General features: G+C 37.0%; 1 protein-coding gene across 5 annotated transcripts in view; it reads left to right on the plus strand.

Moving 5' to 3' along the window:
* The first annotated feature begins 6,047 nt into the window (after window positions 1–6,047).
* The window catches only part of LOC143880434 (uncharacterized), a 28,447-nt gene continuing 11,574 nt past the window's right edge, over window positions 6,048–22,920 (plus strand). For 2 of the 5 annotated variants that reach the window (XM_077383442.1, XM_077383441.1), the window contains exons 1-8: window positions 6,048–6,475; window positions 6,554–6,616; window positions 6,703–6,939; window positions 7,279–7,377; window positions 8,562–8,617; window positions 8,882–8,993; window positions 17,153–17,311; window positions 17,493–17,759. In XM_077383442.1, coding sequence (XP_077239557.1) covers window positions 6,365–6,475; window positions 6,554–6,616; window positions 6,703–6,939; window positions 7,279–7,377; window positions 8,562–8,617; window positions 8,882–8,993; window positions 17,153–17,311; window positions 17,493–17,759 — 1,104 coding nt within the window. In that variant the 5' untranslated portion in view covers window positions 6,048–6,364. The remainder of the gene's footprint in view (window positions 6,476–6,553; window positions 6,617–6,702; window positions 6,940–7,278; window positions 7,378–8,561; window positions 8,618–8,881; window positions 8,994–17,152; window positions 17,312–17,492; window positions 17,760–22,920) is intronic. The other 3 variants (XM_077383443.1, XM_077383444.1, XM_077383445.1) reach the window with 3 other exon arrangements.

Consider the following 22,920-nt stretch of genomic DNA (forward strand, 5'->3'; position numbering starts at 1 on the left):
TCTTCCAGTTCCAAATCGTTCATGGGACTCTGTGAACCACTAAACATATCTCATTTAACCACATGAACAATACCAGCTGCGCACTTGTCCATGTTGAACCTTTTCAGGACTCTCTCAACATAGGCCTTCTGAGACAATCTCAGCAATCCTTGAGCCCTATCTCTATAAATCTCTATTCTTATAACATAGGAAGCTTCACCGAGATCCTTCATGTCAAAATTCCTAGAAAGGAATTTCTTGGTTTCCATCAACATGCCCAAATTGCTACTGGCAAGCAAGATGTCATCGACATACAAAACTAAAATGATGAACTTGCTCCCACTGACCTTGAGATATATACATTGGTCCACAACATTTTCTTGAACCCGAATTCTATGATAATTGTGTGAAACTTTAAGTACCACTGCCGAGAGGCTTGTTTCAAACCATAGATAGATCGGTCAAGCTTGCACACTAAATATTCCTTGCCTTCAACCTGAAGAGGTTGTGTCATATAGACAATCTCATGCAAATCTCCGTTTAGAAAAGCAGTCTTGGCATCCATCTGATGTAGCTCTAAGTCATAATGAGCTACTAAAGCCATGACTATCCTCAAAGAGTCTTTCTTGAAAACAGGAGAGAAAAGTCTCTTTGTAGTCTATTCCTTCTTTTTTAGTGTAACATTTTGCAAACAGTTTTGCTTTATGTCTCTCAATGCTACCCTTGGAATCATGTTTGGTTTTAAAGACCCATTTGCAGCCAATTGGCTTGACTCCATTAGGTAAGATTAGGTAACTCGGTGAGTTTCCAAACTTGGTTCTTCTCTATTGAGAGTAGCTCTTCCTATATGGCTTGAATCCATTGAGCCGACTGATCATTTTCCATAGCTTGATGGAAAGAGACGGGATCATCATCCATCTCACCTTCTTATTCGCACTCATTAAGATAGACCTCATAGTCATTTGGAATGGCCGATCTCCTTTCTCTCTCTGACCTGCGCAAAGGCTGCTCAGTAGGAACTTCTACTGGGCCCTCATCCGTAGGGGGTGTTATGTTTGGAATGCCTTAAAGTTCGACTGTGCCCTCATGAATGGGGACATGCACCACTTTTTCTTGGAAAAATTGGCAATGGAATTGTAACACAATTTTTCTCAAAAGTGATCTTCCTAGGCACAACACTCCCACCTGAGTCACCGTCTTCCAAAAACTCGACGTATCTAGTCTTTATGATACGGGCACTATGACTAGGACAATAAAATCTAAAACCCTCAGACCTATCAGGATAACCAATGAAATGACAATAGTTTGAGGGTCCAAATTCCTTATTTGGGGATTGTAAATTTTAGCCTCGGCCAAGCATCCCCATATGTGCAAGTATCCTAAACTCGGTTTCCTACCAACTCATAGTTCATTAGGGGTTTTTGAAACTGCCTTTGTAGGAACCCGATTTAGTATGTGCACCGCTGTCTTTAAGGCTTCTCCCCAAAGAAACTCAGGCAAAGAAGAATTACAAAATATGCTTCTTACCATATCCATAAGAGTAAGATTTCGCCTCTCAGCCACGCCATTCTGCTCAGGTGTTCCTGGCATTGTGTACTGAGCAAGGATACCGTTCTCTTGTAGATACATAGCAAAAGCCCCTGGATTGCGGCCCGTTTCAGAGTATTTACCATAGTATTCTCCGCCTCTAACCGAGCTCACAACTTTTATTTTGAAATCAAGTTGATTTTCAACTTCGGTTTTATAAATCTTAAACATATCCAGGGCTTCTGATTTTTCATTTATAAGATATACATAGCCATAGTGAGAAAAATCATCAATAAAGGTAATAAAGTATCTTTGTCCACCAACTGTCGGAGTTGGAAAGGGTCCACATATATCAGTGTGAATGATCTCTGTAGTAGACTCGTACTCCTAGTGGCCCCTTTCTTACTACTTCTAGTGTATTTTCCTTTTATGCAATCCGTACATACACCAAAATTAGAAAAGTCAAGTGGTTCAAGAACTCCTTCCTTCACAAGTCGTTTCATTCTATCTTTCGACATATGACCCAACCGTTTATGCCATAGTAGTGAGGAGTTGTTGTCCATTCGACTTCGTATATTACCAACATTTCCAATTTTATCATTCTTATGCAGAGAAAATAGATTTTGAACATGGGAGGAATCTAATTTAATCTTATATAAATTCTCCATCAAAACACCAGATCCAACCATATGGGATCCATGGAATAGAGTAAATTGTCCGTTACTAAACTTAAATTCAAAACAATAGGAATCAAGTCTTGCAACAGAAATTAAATTCCTAGTAATACTCGGAACATAAAGAGTATCTATTAAATCTAAGCAGAAGACCGTATCCAAAATGAGACGAAATGTCCCTACGGCTTCTGCATCAATCTCTATTATGTTCCCTACTTTAATGGTCTTTTGTCCTTTGCTCAGTTTTTGACTTTGCACGTAACCTTGCATAGAATTTGTAATATGAACAGGTGCACCAGTATCAACCCACCAAGTATCTTTAGGTGCGTCAATCAAATTGGATTCAAAATACATAAAAACTAAAATAATTACCTTTCTTTTCAAGCCATGCCTTGTACTTGACACATTCAATCTTTATGTGTCCTCTTTTCCTGCAAAAGTGGCATTTGATACCCAATTTGCCTTGAGGGGTAGTGACATCTACAGGTTTGCCTTTCTTGCATTTGTTTCCACCCTTGTTGCCTTTCTTCTTAAAATTGGTCTTTGTGGGACCTAATGCGATGTAGTGAGCACTATCTGGCCTTTCCGCTTTCAACCTTTCCTCTTCTTGGACACACATGGCAATGAACTCTCCCATGGTCCACTTCTCTTTCTGCGTACTATAGTTAATTTTAAAAGGTCTAAATTGTACAGGAAGAGAAGTCATTATGAAGTGGACAAGGAAACCTTCATTTTCATTATGTGCTCACGCACACCACTTTGTCCGTCATACCTGAGGGTCAGCATCCGCATCATAAGGGGGCTAGAAAGTGATTTGGAAGTTCCCTTGAATTGCTCCTCAATTGCTGCTAAGTATTCCTTGGCGGTCAATTCCTTTTTGTCTTTAATATCAGGAATTGCACCCCTAATGAATGTACTTATAGTACTTTTCATTATCATAAGAATCACGCGATTTGATCGTTCCCACTTGGCACGAAGTGCCTTAGCCTCGGGTGTACTTGTAGCTAAGTCCTTAGGTGGTTCATCGATCAAAAGTGCACAATCAAGTTCCATGGAACCGAGGGCAATATACAAGTGTTCCTTCCACTTTCCATAGTTTGTCCCAGTTAAGTGTTCAATACAAGACAAATATCCAGCAATAACACCAAGTGAAATGGCTGTAATTGAAACATTATGGTTGTCAATATGCTCACTAAATACAACACCTTGATCCACAACCGAGTTTATTTAGCATTCATCAATTTAATCTAACTATTTCCAAAATGTTAGAATTTATATCACTAGCAATTTCTTAATGCGATACTTCAAGACACCCTTCTTGTCATCGTGGCCCTTCCGTTGGGCCGAGCCACGACACACAGTGGGCTCTCAACATGAGATGAGCCAAAATCGAACAACTTAGCACTAGGGATCTTATCACCGTTGGGCAGAAAAGAATTCCAAGCCCTGGTCATTCAATTCTAACTTTCTCACTCCGCTCATTGAAACTGAACAATGACTTTTCGTTGGGCCGATCATCTCCATCCTTAATCTTTAAGTGGGCACCGATCAATTGTAATCTTATAATTAAACGGTCCATATTATTATTACAATACGACAATCAACACAGAACATTCTCACTTGGTTACAAAAGAGAAGATACCATCCAAACGTAAGAGACTAATCTTGTTCCCAATGAGTTATTCAAGAGGAGCAATTATCCAAGCCACAACCATTATTTGGAAATCACAAACCTTAAACCATACAATCAAGGCCACATAATCACATAAGGGTAAGAGGATCTTCTATTAGGCCATTCACTTTCCATATGTAAATTTAAGATTGCAAGTTCTTATTTTAATGTTTAAAGCTTCAACTTGTTCCTTAAAAGTTAATGGGAACCCTCTAGAACCTTTGTTGCATGAATCTAGAGGTCCAGCTTGCACAAGTATTCCATGAGTTAATCCAAACAAAAACATTACTAACACATAAATACAAGATTGTTAGATAATCAAGGATGATTAAAAACCATATCCCTGCATCTGATGTGTGTAAACACAAGTCCATGTACGGTTAATAATTGACCCAAGAGAAAATAACTCCTTAATGTTCATGATTCGAAGGGAAAGGGGGGCTCGCATAATCCAAAAGAAAAAAAAAACTTCTAAAGACCCAAAAAAGAAGAAGAAGAGGTCATCTAATATCTTTATAGTGGATAGAGGGAGGAGAGAGGTGCCCGGAACCGACCCAAAAACCGGAAAAGGATCGAACCGGCTATGAGAAAATCCAGCAGGTTTGGCTTCCAATCAGATAAATTCACTCCCTTTACTACGCTCTTTACAGGATAAATTCACACTCCTTTTGTTTTACACACCTTTTGAGGATAAATTCACCCCCTTCTGCTTTACTAAAACGCGCGCTTGAAGCACTGTCTATTTTTTTTTCTTGAAAAATTATCGAAGAATGGTAGTATCTTGACAGATGTTAATTTTATAAAACTTGTATTATAACCAGGGAACATGAAATTTCTATTAAATTACGGCTGAAGGTCGTCTTCTACCTTCAAATCCTTGTACAATTACATGAATGCCATCGAGTTTTAGAGACCTATAACATTCAATCCAACAGTCAGAATTTAATAAAATTTTAGAGGAATGTTTCTGGGTATGAGTGGAACACGTTGGTGCCACCGGATCGCCGGAAAACTCACCCAGTTTCTGGTGGCAATGATTTTTCTGGCGACCATTAAATTTGCACAATTTAGCCCAAAACTTCAAATTTTTCTTTGGTTTCTTAGCCTATAACCCTACTCTGATACCAAATGTTATTCTAAACATTACTTTAGTGATCCCTTTGGATCTTTGGAATTGAAAACAAAGGAAAAACTTGAAATTGAAGGAGATGGGTTTGTAGTACCTTGTGCCATGGCTTGCCCTTAGAGGCGTGTAATCCGACGATCCTTGTGGATTTTCCGAGCACGGCGAGAGGCTAAAAAACGCCCCTTGATTCTTCTCTTACGTCCACACCAAACGGTCTATGGGAAACCTCTCAAAGTGAACTCTCACTCTCTCAATGAGTTCTCAAATCAATGGTGTGTGGTAAGAGGGACCGATGATCTTCTTTTATAGGCTAAAGCTTCACTTACACTCAAAATAGAAAGTGATTTTGAGGTAAGTTTCCATCACCAAACACTTCTAAAATTAAGGAATGACCCTACAGATATAAAAGGTTGCTAAGAATGCAACGCCACACTCAAATTAGAAGGTCCAAAAGTAGAATCCTTGTTCTATTATGTATTCCAACAAGTTTTAGAAACTCAATAATTTAGAAACTTTCTAACACTCCCATGAAGCTCCGAGCCTGCTTCTATTAGTCCATGAGTCTCACTTTAGAAGGCACGTGGAACGAGTGCACGCCAATGAAGATGGTTAGATATTGCTGTTTTTTTATGCACCTAAAACTTAAAAGATACGTATGAAAATGGTTAGAAACTATTATTTTTTGATGTACTTGAATTTTGAAAGATATATAAATAAAATATTACATACAAATATTACATACACGCTCCTAAACTTAGACTCTTCTAAACCCCCTGCTCCTACCTTTGCCCCCGCACCCGCACCCGCACCTGCTTCGTGCTTCTAAGTCTCAGAGCCACCCCCACACAACCAAACATACTTACCAAAATACCACCACGGTCAAAGCAAGGACTCCATACCAAATAATACACACCCTTAGAAGAAAGGACTCCACTCCAAAATACCGCCACAGTCAAAGAAAGAAGTCTTGTTGTCACCCTCTAGCCCTAGGCTCATAAACTTCAGACCCGCATTATGAGGGTCAAGTCCCTATCCCTTCCCGTCCCCACGCTATAAATGACACGACCCTTCTTCACCTTTTACCCCGCCATCCAATCACCCCCCCCTCTCTCTCTCTCTAAACCTCCCAACCTCCAATTTCTCCGATTTAGACCTAAAATTAGGGTTTCAATTTCTTCGCATTTTCCACTTCTGTTTTGTTGAAAGCTGTCAGTAGAGAGAATCCCCCTCCCCTCATTTATCTCTCGTATCTAGGGTTTTGTTCCAATTAGGGTTTTTTTTTTTCTCAGGGAGAATTCCTCCTCCCTTCTCCTGGATTCTCTACATTTTCTGATTTTAGGTTTAGATTGTTTGAGAGAGGTGGAGGGTTAGAGATTTGGGTTCCACATGGAGGCTTCGGCTGGGCGCGTTGGGCCCCTGCCAATGCCGACTTCTCAGTCTGCCAGGAAGGAATGGAGAGCCGTTTCTGAACATTCTGTTCGGAACTCCGTAACCGAGGTGAGGTGGTTTCACTCTCCATTTGAGTGATTTAGGATTTTTTTTAAAAAAAATGTTATCTTACTGTTTACTGGTTAGTCATTTCAGCAGGAATTAGAGCGTGTGAAATTAGGGCAATCTGATGAGAGAACAATATACGAGGTAATAATTATTGTCTAAGAACTGGATTGCCTGTCTAAGAGATTTGATAATTATTGACCTAAAGGGAAATTTATGTGTTATGCAAGGTGAATCAGGGAATGCAGCCGCTCCATGCTGACTTTTGTGCGATCACGATCGACGGTGGGATGGACAATGATATACTTCAGCAGCGACTTCACAGTGTTTCTAGTCAGAGAGAGGAGTTGCAACAGATGGAGATTGAGCTTAGAGCTCAGGTCATAGTCAGATCAGAGATAGTAGAATTACAAAAAAGCTTTGATTCCCAGATCAAAGAACACGTCAATGCTGCTATTAAGCTGAAGGTTTACTTCCTTTTATTGTTTTCTATGCATATCTTAAGAAAATAGAAAAACCCTTTTCTACTGTAAATCTTTCTTCTTCCAATAAGGTATCTTAAAGTTCTTGGCATGCATTGACTGTTGTATTGAGAAATAACTATTGGGTATTTGTAAATGGCTTTTTTTCCTGTGAGAGATTGAGAACATTGGCTTATACAAAACCATCATTCCATCCATACTTGATTCAGACTTTTTTGTTTATGCTTTGCAAAATTTCTCATGTATTCAGGTCACAAGAAGTTTAAAATAAAACTGTTGACGTGTTCACTTTTTCATTCTGATAAGAAATATTTGGTTGGGCAGGAGCAACTACAAGAAAGAGAACAATGCATACATGAGTTGGAGATAAAGATGGAAGAGAAGGATAGAGAGCTACGTGCAATTAAGATTGACAATGAGGCGGTTTGTTGAGTCTTTTACTTCTGTTATTACATTTATCTCTCTCTTTTCCTATTCCTGGTGTAGGATTCATAGCAGAAGTTCAAATCAATCTTTAACTCAGTTAAATGTACTCAAACATGAGGTTTAATTAGGTTTTCATGCACTTTCTAAAAAGTACTGAAATTTAGCCATCCATATGCCTCAAAATTTTAATCAAGATAAATCTTATCATTCCATGTTAAAATCAATCCAATCTGATTATTGGATCTTGAGGTTGACTCAATCTGTAAATTTGATGATTGAGATTAACTCAAATCAGCTGTCAAATTTAAAATCAGATCCATTCTTATTGATCCTTTAAACAACAATAGTAAGCCCTAGCATCCATCGGAACCATAAAATTCAAAATCACAAATGTCAGAAGGGTTTGCAATATCTGACAATTGAGATTAAACAAGCCTGCCATTGTATCCAAAATCAGACACAATAAGCTTACTCCATTTAATTATCCTATTAAAACCTTTGAATAACATTTGCACTTTATCCTAAAAATCTCACGTATGGAAGCTCTAGAAATTTGATCAAGAAAGTAGAAAGAATGATAGATGTTGCCTTGAGAAGATGAAGAAGAAGAAGAAGAAGAAGAATAATGACGGCCTCCTGCCGACGGTTGATCAAGGGTTCGACCATCAAGATCAAGAAGAGGAGAATATCTCCATAAGCAAAGCTTTTTTCATTCATATTATTAAATTTCATGCCTGTAAAATGGCACTGAGGTTACATTTATGGAGAAAATAATAAAAACCGAAAAAGCTCTAAAACCTTAAACTAAAACTCATCACTCAACAAAATACCCATCAGTTAAAGCTCCATACAAATCTTATGAATCATATTTTGCACATTTATGTGAGTGTCGCTGTGAACAGTGACATAAATAGTGTCGTGGGAGTGGAGTGAACCCTCTTTATTCCAATTCACTTAAGTGAAACTTAAGAAAAATACCTATTATACCCCTATAACTTAAAATCTTATAAAAGACTCAATTTCAATCCCACGACTGAAATAATTGATGGGCCCATCATCCTATTAAGCTCCTTTTCTGATTTGTGTAGGATGTTCCCCCATCACTCCTCCCTCCATTATGATCTTTGTATGCTTTAAATATTTATTTATTCTTTTATGCTTTTCATCTTTTGTTATGCCAGGCTTGGGCTAAGGAGGACCTCCTCAGGGAACAAAATAAAGAGTTGGCCACATTTCAGTATGTGCTAATGTTTTGTATGTAGATTTTTGTTTACATCATGGATATACTCTTATTTTTCTTAGTCTCATACTTGTTGCTTAGTATTAAGGAGGGAACTCCATTACGACATTCAATAAGCTAAAAGGGAATTCCTCTGTTAGTATTTATGCATGTGATGTTGTTTTGTTTTTTCAAGCTGGAAATTTCTAATCAACCAGTAGGTGTGTAGTGGCGTGACCGTTAAATTAGATTCTAAATGCGTTATATTTTCTTTGTTTGCAGAAGAGAGCATGATAATGCTGAAGCTGAAAGAGCCCAACATCTTAAGCAAATACACGACCTCCAAGAACACATTAATGAGAAAGAGAGACGATTTCTCGAATTGGAAGAGCAGGTATTTTCTTTACATTTATGTGGTACATAAACATATTTCTGCTTTGAAGGTTAAAGAAGAAATGCTTTAACCTCTTATATTTAGCTAAGATCACCTGATGTAGATTAAAAAACCATTTTCTTGTAACCATAGTCCTTCAACTTTTCTATTCCAAACGCGTCACTAATTATGACAACAACGTCATCCACATAAATAATAAGGATGATGTGACCGGCTTTAGTACTGTAACAGCAACTGCAATTTGACATAATCCATCTGAAGTAACAACATGACAAAACTTGTTAAACCATTCCCTGGGTGATTTCTTTAACATATATAGCTTTGCGAACTTTGCAAACTTTACCGGACTCCCCCCTTGAGCAACAAACCCAGTGGCTACTCCATGTAGACTTCCTCAACATGGTCTCTTTGAAGAAAGTCATTCTTCACGCTTAATTGATAAAATGCAAATCTTGATTAGCAACAACAAAAATTAGAACTTAGACGGAGTTCAACTTAGCAGCTTGCTAGAAAGTATCCGAGTAATCTATGCCATTGAGTTGAACAACCATTCAAAAAAAGAAAGAAAGATTTGAGTTGAACCCTTGACAACAAGATGCACTTTGAGGCGATCGACAATTCCATCTGGATTATATTTAGTAGTATATACCCATTGACAACCAACAATTTTCTTACTAGGAGGAAAAATTGTCAGCTATCAAGTGTTATTCATGAGTTTATGAATCTGCTAACTACACTCACGATACCCCAGTTTTCCTGTTCCCTTCATTCGTTGAGATATAATGATGCCTCCTCTCGATTTGAAACCTCAATGCCCAAAAAGTTTTTTAGTGGACCTAGATCCTCATTGTCAAATACTTGTCCAAAAGAGTTTTTCATGTCATGAATAGCTCTTGTGCTGTCACATGTTATGACTATGTCATCAACATTAACTACTAAAATCGTGTTGCTGCTTCCATCTTTGTTAACAAAGATTGAATGATCCGTACAACGTTGCTTGAGCCCAATTTTCATTAATGCCAAGCTAAATCTTTTAAACCATGCACGAAGGGATTGTTTTAGGCCATATATGACCTTCATCCGCCTCCAGACCTTAGTCTCCCCATTAGGTTGAAATCCAGGTGGAAGATCCATGAAGACTTCCTCAAAGTCTTCGTGAAGAAATGCCTTCTTCACATCAAGCTAATGAAGTGCTCAATCTCTTTTCACAGCCAATGATAAGAGAACTCTAACCAAGTTGAATTTCACAATCTATGAGAAAGTCTCATGACAATCAATCCCGTATAGGTAGCTGAATCCCTTGGCTATCAACCAAGCTTTATATAGTTCTACAGGCCCATTTGACTTGTGCTTCACAATATACAACCGTTTGCATCCAAACACATGTTTGCCTAAGGGTAATTCTACCAAATCTCAAGTCTGTTTTTTAGCACTTGCATCTCCTCAATCATAGTTTTTTTCCACTGCAGATGTGGTTTTAAATTTCCACTGAAATCAACACGAACAACCAAAATGTTTTCATTTCCATCCCACTTTAATGATACCAAAACTGAAACCTTTACCAAAACTAAAATTATAAGTGCATTATTTGTATACTATATCAGTACTCAACTCAACCCAACCCAACTCAACTCAACTCAAATAAGCCTTTGTCCCAAACTAGTTGGGAATGGCTAATGAATCCTTTAGAAAATTTTCATGAAGAAGGTGAAAGGATTTACCCGGCTCAAATTGACTGTCTAATCATGACACTAATTGGGTTCGTCTGCATGGATCATTTTCTTCAATTCTATCCTATCCAAAGGTCATGTTCTATGCTATGTTCCTAGCCCTCAAGTCTTTCCTCATTGTTCTACCCTTTTTCGGTCTGCATGTGAAATGTGGTGCATCTATTAGGTATAAATATTTATATGAATTATAATTATATTTATATAAATTGCATGTGACATATCACTATGTCTTTGATGTTATTAGAGCATTATGGATGACTGTCTTGCTTGTGTGATAGTTTCTAAGTGTGGATTTGTGATTATTCTAGCATTTCCTGAAGTTTCATATTAAGCTTCTATCATTTGCATATGTTTTTATGATTTTCTAGGATTTTCACTAAAATTACCAACCGAAACCAAAACATTTCTATTTCCATGGCGGCCGAAACCAAAACAGAAACCAAAATTTAAAACTTTGACTGCGGATGAGCTATAGCATATGCGACTTTAGTTGGAGCAAACACTTAGGCAATAGAGAAGATGTAAGCTCTGTATGGTTGAGACAAACTGATGCAAATCTATGGTTCACAGATAAATTTCTGGGAACTTAGTTGCACAACGAATAGTTTTTAAATCAGATTAATAGCAACTTACATTCCCAAATTAGAATAAACAACACATAATAATCAAAGCAGCTAGAGTTTTCATAATGATCTGAGGCTTTAAAATTAATTCATCAATAGAATTCAACTCATCCAAGTAAAAGTTCCAATAATAGGTTCAAATCAAAAGGAAATCAACTTATCAAGGAAATCAAATCTCAATAACATTCTATCAAATAAATCTACTAAGTAATGTCTAACTACAACCTATAAGGAGTGTTACAAGATAGAAGGCGAATGGGATTGATAGGTTCAGTGTGCGAAGCAGGGAAAATAAAATCGAAAAGATTCGGGTTAAGGTTGAAGAGAAAAGTTAATTGAGGAATGGGTAGGCTAACAAGAAAATAAAAAATGGACCCGTACTTAGGTTGTTGTGTTGAAAATTTTATAGTTTATGATTCAAATCTTACGATTTAAATAAAATTTTATGGAGTTTTATTTGAATTCCATGATTGAATTTTAATTTACATGAATCTTTCGAATTTCGATTGAATCGTTCAATTTGATTGTAAATTGTTCGATTCATGCCATTAATACTAATAAAGTTTTGTATAAATGAAAAGATGATTTTTTTTTCTTCTGAAAGACTCCCTTTGTGCTAGAAGAATCCTTTGAAAATCCTCTCGTGAGAAGGAAGAAGGCAGAAAGGAGGAAGAGTTAAAACGAATCGAACTAGTTTCAACCAGTATAGCATAGTGTACATGCTTGATGGTATTCCTTAGATCGAGAAGGGAGATGCCTTTTGATGTTTGAGATTGTGAATTGATATGATCTTGTGTTTTTTTTATTATTTTTAAGATTATTATCTAATATACATGGGTTTTGACAAGATGATTAGTATGTGACAAGTTTGTTAGCAAACAGTTTGTATTATGATATGGAATAACTAATCATGGTAATTCCTATTTAAATTAATGTATTTGGATGAAAAATGAATAATTAGCTTTTTTATTATTTTTAATTTTTATATTACATATATTGGATTGCTAGGCAGTTTCATAGAAAGCCATCTTGCGCCTCACCTTTTCTAAGGCTTTGTTTACAAAGACCTGGGCCCTATGTATGGTCCACCCATACCAACCTCATGCTATTTGCAACACTTTCAACAAGGACACTACATGATAGCACACTTTAGAGCCTTTGATTCTAGTTTCTTTGGCATTAAAGGCCCAATTCTTCCATTCAGAAAATGGCCCAATTATTCTCCTTAGGGGTAGGGTTCAGGTCTTCTCGTTAGGAGTGTTGATCAACATAGGTAGCAAGCCTTGAGTTGGGTGCTAGGGTGGGAGTGGTGGTCAGCTTTGGCCAGAAAACAAAAAGGGACTTGAGGCTGGCCCAACCCATTCATATGGTAAATTTAGGCCTAATGTCGCCCAATTGACACCCCTAGTATTGCGGAGCTTCTCTAAATTTCTTGAGTAGCCGAAATTCAGTAAGTAAACAGTAAAAATAGAACTATAACTTCTTTATGATGGGGGGAATTGTTTTAAGTGTTTATTCATAAGATTGCGTGTTGTTTTTATATCTCTATTATTTGTAGTAAATGTGCTTCTTCTTCATTTTCTTGATCAACTATTGCTTTTGAGTGTATGGTTATCTTCTTCTTTGGATAGGAGAATGTGTTAGTTTGCCACTGGCATGTGTGGGTGCCAAGTGTTCAGATTTCCAAGGTGTCCGTTATGGAAGACTCTGAAAATCCCAACAGGGTGACACTTCTGTTCTCATAAAAAATTTAAAATATGGAAATAATACAAAAATATAAATAATTAAGAAAAAAATGAAAAATATAAAAATACATATGAATGGTTTGAGTTGTGATTTAGTAATTATGATTTATGAATATTCAAACAACTTAAGCTTCTAATTCAGTAATTTCACTGTTCAAGTAATTTCTAAAATGAAAATCTAAACTAAGTAATTTTTTTAAATGGCTTCTAAACCAAGTAGCAAGTAAATAATAGCTACTAATCTGAAGGAGTGCCGTGTCAGACACTTTTGATGACATTATCCTGACACTTTATCTGTACATGTATACGAGTGTCGTGTCATGTCTAGAGGTGTCTAGGGTGCCCATGTCTAGAGGTGTCTAGGGTGCCCGACACTGAGGTCAAGGTTTTAAATTTCGGTTTTGGTTTCCGTCGTTATGAAAACATTTCGGTTTTGGTGAAAATCTCGTAAAATTGCGGAAAACATTTGGAAACATATGCAATTGATAAAATTTTAAGATAAAACTTTGTGAAATGCTAGAATAAGCACAAATACATACTTAGAATCCATCACGTAAGCAAGAAAGCCATCCATATTGGCTTAATCACATCGAACACCTTGTGACATGCATTGTCGCAAATGTAGTCCGCCAACAAATGTACTGACATGCATTGTCGCAAATGTAGGCCGCCAAAAAATGGACTGGTCTGGTATCATAACCACTAGCTGATTGTACATGAATTTGATTGTGAACATCATCTGCCGAGACATATTGGCAGACAAGTGAGCCTTCCAATTATAAGTCATTGTGCAAGTGTCTTGCGTGGTTGTCTCAGCCTTCAAGGAGGTAGAGAGGTTGAGAAAAATTGGTTTTAAAGCCCTGAACAAAACCCTTTTTCGACTTGGTCAAATTTCTTTTGAAAAAATTAATATATATTAAAGACAGCCTTAATTTTTCTTGCCAATGTGTCAGCACATTTTGAATCATCATGACACAACACATATTGATTGTGTCATCAGGTCATAACCCTTGTGTTTTAAAGGTCACTCCATGCTGAAATTTAATAATATTTGTAATATATACTAAGCTCCTTTCTTTCCATGTGTCATTCCTCCTTTCCAAGAAAAGTATTTTTGGGAAAAGAAATTTCCCTAAGAAAAAGGTTTTGCCACTATTCATGCTTTTCCGCAACTAATTTTGATTTGCCGGTTTCAATTTTTCTCGCAGCTAATTTTGTTTTTCCCGCTAACATTGATTTTTGCCAACTAATTTACACGACTACTAAATTGGGTTCTTACTAATAATAATGTTTTGCCATTTTTTACCTTTCCCCTATAAAATTTTCAGTTTCCCTATAAATTTGGCAACCGATACAAAATCAGTTTTCCAATACTAAATGCATTCCCCTCTCTTTAGGCAACTAATTCTATTTTTCTACTAATCTACATCAACTGATTAGATTTAGATTCTCTACTAATTTTAAATTTCCAAAAAAAATTACAACCTCCGAGATGAGAAACACAAACATTTCAGTTTCGTGTGTCTCTCAGCCTTCCATCCCTCTGATATCTCCTTCAGGACTCGGCCACGATATCACCGCCAGATAGGACGCCATTCCTAGCCCTCCATCTGCCATAGCGAAAACCACAAGGCCCTCCATCTGCTGTCATGAAAACCAGAAACCCACACTCAAAGTAAGGTTCTCTCTCACAACTCGTGGATTCCGATTCTGACAATCCAAAACGCCTGCAAGCCATATGCGATCCTAAAATCTTTATTGGTGGTGCTGAAACCTGCTCGCCTTCAAGGTGAAGAGAGACAGTTCAGGTATGGTGAAGTATTCTAAGGACCCAGAAAAGCAAACTAAGTCTTGCAAGTTAAGGGACTGAGATCTGTGAAGAAGGACTCAGATCTGTGAGCCGGAAAACCCCATATGCACTCCTTTGGTGGGCTTCTCCTTCTGTAAATAAGTTCAAAACAAAGCTTAAGAAAAAGGAGAATAACTTTGTAGTTATTGCATGTATTTTTAAATGCAGCTTCATGTTTATCAAACTATTTTCCTTTCTAACATCAATACTAGCATCGACGGGATCCTATCTTCCTAAAAAATGCCGCGATGCTACATGCAAGTACCTGTGTAGTTATTTCATAGCTATTTAGGTGCAGATCCATGTTTATCAAATATGGTTTCTTTTCATCTTTCAAAAAAAAACATATGGTTTCTTTTCTTAGGTCAATATTCCAACTTTCTAAATGTATTCAATTCTTGATGTATTAACCTACTCAGATAATGCTCTTATTAACATTTGAGATTTGGTTTTTGGCATTTATGGGATTTTTTGGGCATTAGTTTGGGGTGACATGTTCCGAAAAAAATAAGTGGAAAATGTGACACTCTCTGTAAGCTCTCGAAAGGGAATGGTAGTGGGAGCATGGGTGGCCGGTGTCCCAAAACCACAATAGCCGTGGCCTCATGGGTAGTTGTCTACCCGGCCCAACCAAGATAGGATCCATGAGGGCAAGGGTTTGATAACAGCTCCTGTGGCCCTAAAACGATTGGGTACTCTATCAGGATTGCAGACCGGGAAGGGTTTTGGGTACCTTGTTGAAAATCAATGTAGAAAAAGATAGGAAGATCCATGGGTAGTTGGCTTATGATCTTGATATCCCAGGGAAACACCCCATAGTTTTGTTAATACTTGCGATCTTGATATCCCAGGAAAACACCCCTTACTTTTGTTAATACCAACCGCAGAAAATGTTAAAAAATAGTAATATTTCATAGGTTAATAATCATTTATAAAAAATAATATTTCATAGGTTAATAACAGCCAAATACTTGGGCTGACATGAAAGGTGCACATTTCATTAAATATTTTCAGACTGAAAAAGGGTGGGGTCCACCATTTTACACAATGTTTTGTTAGGATGGGTCCCACCAACTCAACACAAACTCATACATCGGATAGGACCCACCCATGCATTTGTGTGGGCCCAACATTTTCCATCTCATGTTTTTTTTGGGGTGGGCCTCATTATTTTACACCCATGCGTAGCATGGGCCAAAATGCTGTGTGTCCGTCCCACTTTCTTATTTTGAAATTAGAGCTCTATTTATTTTAAATATCTTTAATTGGTTGCTGATAGCTTTCTGGGAATTGTATACCCATTGAGAGAAGTGTAAAACAAATTTGTTTGTTCTCTGTTTTTCTTGGTTCTGATTATTTTTCAAAATAAAAATAAGAATGATGTAAGTGCAAAATAGAGTGCTGACATTGAAACAAGGGAGTGCAGATATCATCTCTAGTTCATATAATATAAATTTTTATATATAGTATATTATGTTATGTACATCAGTACATGAGCCTCTAATAAAGGGTAAATGATTTGAGGACTTTCTTTCCAAAGTGTTCTGAAATGGGAGCCCCAATATCTTCTTTCAATTGTAAGCACATTTTAATGATGCCATCACAGCCCATTGTCCTTGCATGTTCTGAAGTGTTCTGTGATGTCGCTTTAAGGTGTCCTGATGTGTATATGTTCTATACATAATAAAGGTGTCCAATTTTCACATCAGTGAAGGTGTCAAAATGTCTCTATATTAGGGTGTCGAACACCGACCCAGAAAGGGAAAACTCCATTTTGGTGCCAATTGTCAGAACATTTTGATGTTACCATTAGGGCATTTTCTGTACGTGTCCTAAAGTCTCACGTGGTGCTGAATTGAGGTGTCTTCCATTCAATTTATTAAATGAAAACATTGGTTGCCCAATATTCCTCTTGGCTAACGGAAAAAATATTCATAAAGAACACAAAGAAATGATTAATCTAACCCTGGTAAAACATAATCAAGAATGGTCTAACCCTTTTTGTTACTCATGGAATAAATCGTGTTGAGAGCATCTATATTATATTTCTTTGTTATCCTGTCTGTATGACGTATCATCGTTCCATAATGTTTTTTGCTCAAATTGTATAATTCTTGTTGCACAGAGCTTGTGTCATACTTTAGCATTCAGTAGTCAAACTTATTCGTGTACCTCAGGATGGCAACTTGTCTAACAGAGTCCTGTCTTTCAGCATAGGGTTGCACAGGAAACTGTTTTATACAGGGATGAACAATTAAGGGAGGCACAAGCTTGGATTGCACGTGTTCAGGAGAGAGATGCCTTGTTACAAGCTGAGTTCCGAGAACGTGATGAACATTTTAACCAAATTTGGCTTGGATTTCAGAGACAGGTTGCTTTAATTTTTCCCTTTACAACTGTGGAGTCTTTTCTTTTCTTCACCCCATTTATCTTTGCATGATATATGCAAGGATGAGTTCTTGGATCTTTATATTTTAGTGCTACTTTTTATATGTTATAGACACTGTTTTTTTTAAAAAATATGTGATTTCTTTTTATGTTATTAATGCTAGTTTGCAGAAATGGAGAGGCATCATATGCAAACCATACAACATCTGCAGCTAGAGTTGGGTGAGGCTAGAGAACGGAGTGGGATTTATAATGACGATTCTCGGTCAGCACATGCAAATTCAAAGGATGTATCCCCATATGTTCAGAACAAGGGGAACCAGTTCAATGTGAATGAGGGTGGCACCTTGAATACTAACTCTGGAATCCTGCCGAACGGGAACATAGATAAGGTGCCGGCGTTTGTTTCAGATTACAATGCACCAACCAAGGTCAGAACACAGGCCAAAGCCTTTTGAGGTTTACCTTCCATTCATTTTCCAATTTTACATCCATCCATCTTTCTAGATTGCTAGTTGTCATTAACATATACCGGTGATGAGAAAATTTCTAATCCTCAATAACCGTAGATCTTACATTGTTTCCATCAACTAAATTCTGCTTCTTCTCGTTTTCTATTATGCATTTTCCCAAACACGTGTCTAGTTTCCTTGAAAGCTGGGATATATAAATCTGATGCCCAGGAACTGTTATGGTAAGTTTAGTTACAATTGTTTGGCAGTTTGTTGCCACCATGGACAATTTCCCCGTATGGTCTCCAGTTCGTTAGTGTGTTGTTACTACTATCTACAACACCATTGCAATTTCAATTGGTTTTAGTAATTGAATCTAAAGCTCTTAACCTTGATCTTCATAAAACTTCTCACAGTATGGTGGCTGCGACATCTGCAGTTTTTGATCATTGCTTGTCATTATTGGTCTGACTGAGTTATGTTAGACAGTTGAAGTTCATACTTAAGTAGTTATCGAGACTTGAGACTAGGTCAGACATAAAACTAGCTATTTTCTTTTCATCATAGTTCTGAAAATTACAGAGGAAAAAATTTACAATTTCACCTATTTTTCCAAGGAATGGTTGGATCCCAGATAACAATAATGGGCAACTCACACCCTATGTCACAAATATCTCTGATATTTTCAAAATATTGCATTTTTATCGCGATAAAACGACAAAATCCTGAAATAATCCTGAGATTTTGAGAATATGGTGATATTTTCATTTTTCATCATAAAATATCGTGATAATATCACGATATTGTCTCGATATTTTTATTTTATATTTTTCTTAAATTATATATATATATATATATGTGTGTGTGTGTGTGTGAGGAAAAGGATTGTACACTCGAGCGTACCAAGCTTATGGTACACTCGAGTGCCCAATCACATGTGGGCCCTCTTTGTTAGGATGATCCAAAGCATTCATTTGACAGGCCCTTACATAGATGGGGTGTGTACCAAAAATCAGCTCCATAGGATCATCCTAACCCATCCATTTGTGGAGGTCAAAATGGACAGACACTGTGTGTCCACAAATCTGCCCATTTTTGCCCTCTACTTTTGGAGGGATTAGGATGATTCAATGGAGCTGATTTTTGGTACACACCCTATCTATGATAGGTCCTTGCAAATGAATGCTTTGGATCACCACAAAATGTGGGACCCATGTGATTGGGCACTCAAGCGTACCATAAGCTTGTCTGACTAACACTTCATTAAACAATGTTTGGTGAAATTCTCGTGCGACTTAGGGGTACTCGTCCAGTCCGACGGAGTGCCCCCAAGTCTAGCTCGACTAAACCCCCTTAGAAACCATCACATAAGCAAGACAACCATACATTATTGTTTAACAACATCAAACACTTAGTGGCGTGTTGTCACGCATGTCTAATAGTTCAGTACATATCACTGAATACGTGGAATGCATATATAAATCATAAATAATATACACACCACATTTCACATGCAATTCATATAATTATAATTATGTAGAGCATACCGATATACTGACATGTAAAACATGCCATTTCAAAAAAATAAAAAAAAATAAAAAAAAATAAAAAAAAATAAATTATCTAAAACATATCGATATAGTATATACCACTAATGCACGTACGGATTTGGTTTCGGTACAGGTTTCGATTTTGGTAACGTTTCAGTGGGGATGCAAACAAAAACATTTCGGTCTTTTTGTGTCAATTTTGATGAAAATTTAATGCCGTGGCCTTAGGGTTCTGCTAAATCTTAACCTGATGAGTAACAAGGAAGGAAGCATTTTGTCCCAGAACAATCTCTAGGAGATTGATGGTGGATCGTAGCTGTCTACCTTAGGCTATGGAAGCCTACATATTTTATGTGAGTGACCTCAATGCCTCTTTTATTTATGGGATTGAGGAATCTCTAGAAAGTCAATCTCTTTGAAGTCCTTTGGTTGAAGCAATGGAGAATCATGCTAAGAGTCTCTGCAAAAAGAGTAAAAAGGATTGGTGGCAATAGGATGCCTTGATGAGGGATGAACAATGAGAAAGAACCTGTGAAGATTTAATAATCAGAACTAGATGTGTGCTGTCAAGATGCACCAATGGATCAATTTTCTTCATTTTTTTTTAAATGAAAAAAAATTTCTTCATTTAAGACCGCATCTCATCCTTTCCAACACTCAATGATGGAATGATCACTCAAACCTGTCGATCATTTTTCCCAATCACTTGTAAGGATGAACATTCTAATATCAACTTTAAGTCCAATTTCATTACCTTATAAGCTCCTGAAACTCTAGAGTAGATATCAGGCGGCCCATTACCTTGCTAGTCCCCCCCGGTAAGACACAGATAATAATCTTACAAACGGCATCAACCATGATGATGTCTTGGAAGTCCAAAGCATCAACGGCTTTGGCGACAATCTATGTTGCATGGATTCTTTGCCTCCCTATGCCGAATCCGTGTTGACACGTCTCCGCATCCGAATCGGACATGGATTCACGTGGGACACACCCGGATTCTTGTCATAGCCGTGTCCCTCACGAATCCTGTTTTTTTTTTGTTTTTTTTTCTGGCGAATCCGATTCATCGTTGTCACTTTTGAAATGCGAATCCTGTATATTTTCCCTTTAAACGTTTTTTCTTCTTAATTTTAATTATATGAAATTACAACCCATACTCTTTTAATAAAAACCCTAGTGCCTTGACCCTCGAACATCGACCCCCTTCCTCCTTCAACTCTCTGAATACAAGACTCACTCCAACCCTCTACCCTAAAAAATATATATGTAGACACACACACACACACACACACACACACACACATACTCAACTCAACACACACACACACACATGTTTTTGAGCTATAGCTTAGAAACACTTCCCTCATATATATATATATATATATATATATATATATATATATATATATATTTAAAATTTGAAAATTTTATTATAAAAAAATTGAAAATTTTATTTTATTTAAAAATTACCGAATTCGAATCCTACTTTTGGGGGTTTGCTGAATCTGACACCTCGAATCCGTGTCGGAACCCGACACGCGAATCCGAATCCGTGCAACACTGGCGACCATGGTTCCGTTTCCACTGAAACCGACACGAAATGACCGAATTGTTTCTGTTTCTATCACCATCGAAGTGATACCGAAACCAAAACTGCAAGTGTATTAGTGTTGTACTACATTAGTATGTGTTACATAATTATATTTATATGAATTGGATGTGAAATGCGGTGTTCGTATTATCTATAAATATTTATATGAATTACATGTGAAATGTGATATGTAGTGAATTATCGGACATGTATGATAGTACATTTTGTTCGGTGTTAGATGTTAAACCATTATGAATAGTTGCCTTATGTGACAGTTTCTAAGTGTATATTTGTGCTTATTTTTGTTTTTCCTAAAGTTTCATCTTATAATTCTCTCATCTGCATATGTTTCCATACATTTTCACCGAAATTTCATAGGATTTCATGGAAATTTCCAACCAAAACGTTTCTGTTTACATGGTGACCTAAACTGAAACCGAAACCGAAATTTAAAACCTTGGCTGTGATGTCATCACAACAAAATTTTAAATTAAAATCCTTGTGAGTTCTTTTGTTGAAATACAATCTGTATGACTGCACAAGGTCAGGTGCACTCAGCTCCAAGTGCCTCTATAAAAAGGCCACAGAGAAGTCATCCTGTCCTGATGATTTTTCCTTCTTAAAACTAGATACTGCTATTTTAAGTTATTCATGTCTTTCTCTTTAATCCCTTCCATTCAAGCAATAATCCAATGCCTGCCGAACGATGTTTTCCTCCTTTTAGTTATTGGAAAGTATCATGAACTAAGCAAAACTCGGGGAAGTTCTTCCCAATATTTTTGCATTGTTAACATTACGACTTCAACTCTCGGCGTGTTCTTAAATTACCTTCCATTGTCTTTTCCCTTAGCTTTATCTCAGGAATATTTCTTATTCCATGAAGATAATATGTTCCTGTTTCTTAATCTTTTATTAAGTCTGAACATGGTGCGTTGTTGTTTGGCTTTGAGACCATGTAACATGTTTATGTTTAGCCCAACCTTTTCTTGATTTTTCTGAAAATAAATGTATTTCATTTTGGTTCTAGTTCTATCTGTAAGTAGAGAACTGAAATGGTGTTAATCATCACTGAATGTTGGAGAGAACTCTTTGTCAACATCTTTTGCATGAGGAACTTCTTTGCTCCTTGCTTGCACAGGGAGGGTCCCACTTTCTCCGTTACTGCTTGCAAACTACACAAATGCAGTCGTTGCATTTGGCACAGGGACATTCTTTCTGTTTGACATTGTTGTGTGGTGGAGGTAACATCATTTTTCCTCATGTAAGGAAAATGTACTGATGGTGTTACAGATGAAGGGTAAATCTTTACTTCTGACCTTGAGAGGCCACACCTCTTCTGCCAGTGTTTGCTCTTAGAACAATCCTGCATTAACATCTAATTAGGTTTGCCAGCAGTTCTGGCATGGATGCATCATTTATTTCTTTGATATCAACCAGATGGAATGCTGTCGAAAATAGTATGGTGTGTGCAAGTGGGCACTATTCTTTTTATTTCTTTCTATGTTATCTTAAGTATTCACACTGATTATAAGGAACAGATTTGGTAAAGAAAATTCATAAATACTGATCAATTTGCGTCCGTGTAGCTAACTTTGGCCCATTATCTCTTTTTTCTGCATCTTCATTCTAGACTGTTCTAAATTGAATGCACTATTATAAAGAAGGTAATATAATCTCGTTGCTCGAAGTGTATTGGAGACTATACTCTAAATGCCTCTTCATTCTTTGTTGCCATGCATCCATTCCATGTGATGTTATTGCGGTTTGTTCTCTGCATTTGAGAATTGACTTGGATACTTTAAACTGGATCATTAATTTATTTCGTCGCGGTTCCATATATGTGTCGAGAGCGTTTTCTTCAGTGGTGGTATTCGTATGGTTAACTAAAGTATTGATTTGATGCACCGTAAAGTTAGCCTATTCATGTACATGGGTGCATTATTGATTAGTAATTTTAGTTTCTGATAGGTGATTAAGGAATTGTCGAGTTTTTGTA

The sequence above is a fragment of the Tasmannia lanceolata genome, unplaced genomic scaffold (genome assembly GCF_043159265.1).
Source record: "Tasmannia lanceolata isolate RefF3 unplaced genomic scaffold, GAP_Taslan_0.1 ptg000006l, whole genome shotgun sequence".
NCBI lineage: Eukaryota > Viridiplantae > Streptophyta > Magnoliopsida > Canellales > Winteraceae > Tasmannia > Tasmannia lanceolata.